This window comes from Phragmites australis, chromosome 1 (assembly GCF_958298935.1).
Source record: "Phragmites australis chromosome 1, lpPhrAust1.1, whole genome shotgun sequence".
Lineage (NCBI taxonomy): Eukaryota > Viridiplantae > Streptophyta > Magnoliopsida > Poales > Poaceae > Phragmites > Phragmites australis.
The window spans coordinates 35,371,314-35,378,380 of NC_084921.1; the positions used below are offsets into that span (position 1 = coordinate 35,371,314).

Here is a 7,067-nt window from a genome sequence, read left to right on the forward strand (position 1 = left end):
CTTAACTCTAAAACGTCATGAATTTGTGGTTGTGGTAGGAGGGAGTACCGCTAATGGTACCACACAAAATCCGATTAGTCAATATAAGACTATAAGCAACTGTGAGGCACTCAATTTGACTAGAGGGGAGTAAAAAAACCATCATTACCAAATAACCCTCTTCGTGCATAATCGTTGCTAACAAATAAAATCATCAAATACAATCAAGGATCAACCATTCCCAATGTGTTGTAATCTTAGTCAAAGAACAAGAAATCCACATCATAGCTCCAACAGTGTGAACCTAATAATTTCTCGGCAGACAAAGTACATTACACCTGCTAGCAGTATTACTTCCACATTTTGTTTTCCAACATTATTATTTTTATCCATTGGTACTGCCACTGTTAAAAGTTCCAACGTATCCATTCCTCTCTGCCCGGCCCCTATATAACGCCTCCCCAGGCTTCTCCTCCTTTCCAATCTGTGTTTGTCTTTGCTTGCTCCCCTTCTCCCCTTTTCTTGCTCTCGTGCTTGCATTGGCGAGTGATGGGGGCCACTTCCCCTTCAGGCCTAGAGCTCACCATGGCTGTCCCAGGCCTCAGCTCCTCCTCTGGCTCAGGTAAGCTCAGCATATCTATCACCTGCTAGCTTCTCGAAGAAGCGAAGAGCACAAGGAACAGCATTCTTCCTCTAGCTACCATCTTTGGCGGGGTACACATTTTACAAGAGCTAATATTTCTGTTGTTTGGCAGAGGGGTTTGGATGCAACAACAGCAACGGCAACGGGAACAACATGAGGGACCTGGACATTAACCAGCCGGCGAGCGGCGGCGAGGAGGAGGAGTTCCCGATGGGCAGCGTGGAAGAGGACGAGGAGGAGCGCGGCGCCGGCGCCGGCGGACCGCACCGCCCCAAGAAGCTCCGCCTGTCCAAGGAGCAGTCCCGCCTCCTGGAGGAGAGCTTCCGCCTCAACCACACCCTCACACCGGTCAGTGCTAGCAGATCCAGCAATACTGCACCTGTCCACTCTCTTACTCCACTGCGCCCATGAATCTTGCTAGCTAGTTTCCTGTGTCTTGCCACCGGCATGTGTCTTCACTGCTGCAAAAAAAGATTGGCACCTACTACATCTCTACATCTCTACGTGTCGTAGTAGTGTAGCAGTAGTCCACATGTACCTCCGCAAGAATCTCGCGGCGGATCGATTCTGAGAATGGATTCGCATAACCGTTGATCATTTAATGGCGTTTGATGATATATATGGTCCATGCATGGGGAGAATCAAGATGTGGAGGACTACTTCCTGTACTTGGTGCCTTGGTGGTGTGAGCAGCGTTAGGAATAGTAATGAAGCAGACGGATGTATCGATAGCTTTCTCACATTTCTGATTGCGTCTTGTGGTACATGCTGCATATTCGTACACCAGAAATTGAAATCTACGGAGTGCACTAGTTATACCTGTGTTCTTATGCAGTGGTACTGTAAATACAGTAGAACGAACACGAACCCGGCCAGTGCCAGGAAAAGCAGTTAATACTAGCTAGGCTTTGACTAGCAGGAGTGTTGCTGCTCCAATTCACTCTCCTGCCATGCCATTGCAATATGGTGTAGTAGAGTATACTGTCATACTGATGCCGCTACTATAGTATGAAGGCCTGTGCAATGGCAAAGCAATTTAATGCGTTGGAAAATGCGACGTTTGCAGAAGCAAAAGGAGGCCCTGGCTGTCAAGCTCAAGCTGCGGCCCAGGCAGGTGGAGGTCTGGTTCCAGAACCGCAGGGCAAGGTACGTACGTACTCTATTAAACATCCCTTCCCTTCTTGACCCTTCCATATATATCGATTATCTGCAATATACGTATGGCTTGTCAGTACCCAGTTACCGTAGCATATTAGCATCTGGTTATTTATGAACATGCATCACGACGGTACTGTGCGCGGGAGCTATATATGTTTTTCATATGGATACTTCACAAGGGGCCATTTAGTTGTTGAAAGCCAAATTTTATCACAGCTCTCATAGAAAATTTTGATGGTCAAACAACTGTTTGGTAGTTAAAAGCCAAATTATATCAAAGGCTAGATGCAAAACTTGAGTTGCAGCCATCTGTCCATGCTAAATGACAAATCTTGAACACAACCCCCTCTATGTTGTATTCAAAGTTCGCATTGGAATCTGCTCCTATACGAATGTTATACTGATAGTATAATGCTACGACGAGCCCACTTCCTTCCAACAAAATCATGGACCCTTCCCTCAGTTAAGGTGACAAGGATCATTAGGTATCCATCTTGAAACTTGTACTGTATCACAGATGTGGGGCAACAACAGTTCGCTAGATTCTCTAGCCCAATAAAGCACGGCAGCTTCAACTTGATGGAGAATAGCTAGATTACTCTCCATAAGACTCGTAGAATCAGATTGTCTAGACACTCAAAAGGTTGATTTGATTGCCCAAAAGTACGGGCACGTGGACTAATCGGCACGTGCTAGCTATGAGCAAGGAAACGGCTATCGGTTGGCTCAGCAAGCCTCGTGAGGACGAAGTAACTGAAATTCTAATCCATCTTAACTCTACTCAGTCATTGGCCTCCACTCTTAGTCGAGAGTGATAATGGTCTCGGAATGGGGACCTAAGGTCAAATTAAGTCGCCTATATAGTACTCGACTTGACGCTACTGCAAACTTCATATAATACTCCACTATGTCAGTAGAAACTTCTACTAGCCTTCAGGGACGTGTCGTGTCAGGAAACAGAGCTTACTCTTAACAATCGTGTCATGAACTCGTGATTAAACATGTGACAGTGAGCTTCAGCGAGTTGTGATCCGTTTGCGAATGACTCACTACTTGTTGATTCAGTTTTTTGTTTCTTCCTGCTGATTTTCACGGCACGTGTATGTAACCTGAAGACTGCATGCATGGGCGTTGCTGCAGGACCAAGCTGAAGCAGACGGAGATGGAGTGCGAGTACCTGAAGCGCTGCTTCGGCTCGCTGACCGAGGAGAACCGGCGCCTCCAGCGGGAGGTGGAGGAGCTGCGCGCGATGCGTGTGGCCCCGCCCACGATGATCTCCCCGCACACCCGGCAGCCGCTCCCGGCGTCCGCGCTCACCATGTGCCCGCGCTGCGAGCGCATCACCGCGGCCACGGGCGCCCCCGCCGCCCGCCCGCCAGCAGCGTCCCCGTTCCACCCGCGCCGCCCCTCCGCGGCGTTCTAGGGATCAGGGTGGAAATCTTGACGGGCTATTGGCAATGTAGTGCGATCGGTCGGTAAAATGCTGTGTAAATTGGTGGACGAACAGCTTGAGAAAGCGTGGCGTCTCCCTGTGCCATGCATGGGCGAAAGTTATGTAATCTGATGCCTGTTTGCGTCGGCTCTCGAGGGATCGTCGTGTAGCAGATATCTGATGGGCTGCTTCTATCTGTTTGGTTGTTTAATTTGAGATATCAACTATTTCTACGCTTGCTGGCCCACCTTTTTGGGCCTTGCGGATCCTGCGACGGAGCTGCATTTGCTTCTTTCGGCTACAAGTTACAAACCGGCCTAACAGTGCAGTAGGCGATTGATGTGCTGCATCTGCATTCGGCCAGGGCCCAACAACGGGAAGCACCGATTCCCTCTCTTTTCCAGAGACGAGGTTCCATTTGGGTTTTTATTTTACTAGTTAAGGACTCGTAAGTTATTGTAAAAATATAAATATTAGATATAATATAATATTAAATACTAACTTAATATGTTATAGTAATGTCGCCGAACGAATACGTCAGAAATGATATATTTAATTTTTCTTCTAATTTTTTTATTTATTTATATTAGTAAAATGTGTTTATATTCGTAGCCGGTAATAGGAAAGGAGGTTGAAGGAAGAGAGTGAATAATAAAACTGAGTAAATTATTTAAATTTGAAGGGTTTTATTAGATGGATGAGGGTAAAGGAAAAGATGATGTAACAACTGACTTATATTTTATATAGTAGAGACTGTTGCTAATGACGTGAAAATTTCCTGTGCAAATAGGCTGTTTGGTGCAAAAGTGCAACCACCTAACCTGAGAAAATTTCCTCATGTCTCATCATCTCATCTCATGCATTTATTTTAAGGCGTGTTTGGTTATCTAAATTTTTCTTAATCTGATTCAGTGGATACATATAATTTTATTGTAAGAAATTGTACAAACAATATTCTAATTAATCACTAAATCGATCATTTATCTAGTCATGACTTCAATGATTAATCAGAATACCGTTCTGGTAGTCTCGGCACGTGTTTTATGCATAAAATCGGAACACATGACTTTTCAACATTTAACATCACAACACAGCTTAATAAAGAGTGAGTAATTAACATCAAATTATAAGTTCTTAAACATTTACCAAGTTATTATAATTTACAGCAAAAGAGAGCTAGTATGAGACAAAAACCGACTCAACTTCTAACCAACAAAAGAAACTACGCAGTGAAATACTAAAAACTATACAATAAAAGGAGGATAAATCCATATGCACTTAGGCTCCATCACAAAAAGCATGACTTCAGAGTAGGATGCACTACTCATGCCCGTCACCACCCTCGACAGGCGCAAAGTAGCCAAAAATAAACTTCTCCTCACCTGCAAAACTTGTAGAGCAGCTGAGTACAAAGGTACTCGCAAGATTTAATCCATAGTGGGCACTTATAAATAACCCAACTCCAAGGATTATGCATTTGGATTTTACCAAGAAAACAGCTACAATGTTAAGTAAATTTACATGCGAAAGCGAAATTTGACATAAACATATGCAAACAACTATACACGACCATTTAAACATACATCGATAGGTACGGGGGTCATCCAGAATTATTCCCAGAGCAAACTGGATACCCCAACCGGCCTCATGCTGACACCATTGACCTGCATACCCAAAAAGCCACAGCTATAAAGGTAATCTACTTATCGTTCCCATATGCAACATGTAGTAAGCACGGATCATAAAAAGTAGGATTTATAATGCATGAATATTTTTCCTAGCTATAACATGTCATAAGAGGACTAGCAAAATTGGATTTATAAATTTTGGACTTGTAAAGAATTAACGGTGAATTAATGAAGTCTTAACCTAATTAATTTATCTTAGAAAGTTAATTTACTATTTCATGGCTGGGGATATTTTTAATAGGTAGAGGAAGTTATTATGAAACCAACAAAATTAGTTTCATAATTTTTGAAGCTACAGAGGATTTATTATGAATTTCACAAGCTATCAGCACAAAAGAAAAGCCGGATAAACAGCAACTGCGGAGTCTCCGCGAATTTTTGTGAAATCTCCGAACTGCGGAGTCTCTGCAGTTCTGCAGAAGGCATTTCTTTGCAGAGAAAATGACTGATTTAATTTTGCGAGCTTCTCCAAAGCGAAGAGAGACATGTTTGAGATCATTCATAGAGTACAGAACTTACTCACCAACCTAGCACATTCGATTACTATCTCAAATCTCATCTAAATTCACATTTTGCTCCAAAGCTCAAGAACCCTAGAACTTCACTCTAACTTAAAATCGACCAACCAAATCACGCATTCTCGTAAGGAAAAGCCTAAGAGACTTACCTACGATGCTTGTGGTGGTTGGTGATCGTCGGGTGATGAAGGAAACGGAGGAATCCATCTGGGAGATGAAGAAATCTAGTGTTCCTCGTGCTTCAACCAAAACACCAAGAATTGTCAAAACCGAGTTGAATCCTTTAGGAATGATCAAACAATTTGGAGGGATGCGTAGCTTAGGAGCTAGTGATCACGTTGATACCACATGCGTACCTCGGCTTCGCTTCTAGAGGGAGAAATCTGAGAAAGGAGTGAGAGAGCTTGAGAGGGGAGAGAGGAGCTACTACCTTGCTACCGTAAGGGAGAGGCAGCACAGGTGAGGGGGCAGGTGGGAGAGTGAGGGAGAGATAGAGGAGTGGTTGGCCCACATGTGGGCCCCACATGTTAGAGAAAGGAGTCCATTTTAACTGCGAATTATATTCTTTTCTTTCCCAATTTTCTTTCTCTCATTTGAGTGACTTTAAATGAACTGCACTAGCATTCCAAAATAAATTGACTCAAAACTAATTATGGTGCTAATGACGCATAATTAGACTTAATTACTTGATTACAGTTTTAGGACGTGAGAAACCTCCCCCTTAAAAGAATCTTGTCTCGAGATTCGGTACGAGTCGGGGAAGAGTAAGGTGACTCTAGGAACTCCATGGTTTCCGTAGTAACGAAAAGATTCGAGGAATGTCAACTTGCCACCTTGCGAGGAATAATACTAAAGTAACACTCACAAATTGGAGAAAGAACTCAGGATAATCGGCACGAAGCCGATCTTCACGCTCCCACTTGGATTCATCATCGGAGTGATTACTCCATTGAACCTTGAGGAACTTAATTGATTTGCGTCGTGTCTTCCGTTTGGCTTCATCAAGACTGCGAACTGGATGCTCACAGTAAGATAGGTCCGATTACAACTCTTGAATTGCCACATCAATGACTTCGGTCGGGACTCAAAGACATTTCTTCAGTTGCGACACGTGGAAGACATTGTGAATGGTGGAGAGGGATGAAGGCAAGTCCAACTGATATGCTACCTCTCCAAGCCGAGCAACAATTTGAAATGGTCCCATGTAACGAGGCACTAGCTTCCATCTGACTTAAAAGCGGTGAACCCCTTTGAGTGGAGACACCTTGAGATACATAAAGTCTCCGATGGCGAATTCAAGATCTCAGCGGCGATCTACATAGTTCTTCTGTCGTGATTGTGCCATGAGAAGGCACTTCCGAGCTATCAAAACATGCTCTTCTACCTCTTTGACCAAACCCAGGCCTAGAAAAGCTCTTTCGCCGAATTCGGACCAATTCAAGGGTGTTTAGCATCTTCGGCCACAGAGAGCTTCAAATGGTGACATCTTAATACTTGATTGATAGCTATTGTTGTATGAGAACTCGGCGAGCGGTAAGCTGATTTCCCACTTCTTCCCATATGTGAGCACACAAGCTCAGAGCATATCTTCTAGGATTTGATTCACCCATTCAGTTTGACCATCGGTCTAAGGGTGGTATGCGGTGTCG

General features: G+C 43.9%; 1 protein-coding gene across 1 annotated transcript; it reads left to right on the forward strand.

The window, feature by feature from the left end:
* The first annotated feature begins 471 nt into the window (after positions 1-471).
* On the forward strand, positions 472-3,392 carry LOC133889016 (homeobox-leucine zipper protein HOX3). Its single transcript, XM_062329448.1, has 4 exons — positions 472-601; positions 735-970; positions 1,689-1,768; positions 2,921-3,392. Exons 1-4 carry the CDS (start codon positions 529-531, stop codon positions 3,201-3,203), a joined length of 672 nt encoding a protein of 223 aa, XP_062185432.1. The 5' UTR covers positions 472-528; the 3' UTR covers positions 3,204-3,392.
* The last annotated feature ends 3,675 nt before the right edge of the window (positions 3,393-7,067 follow it).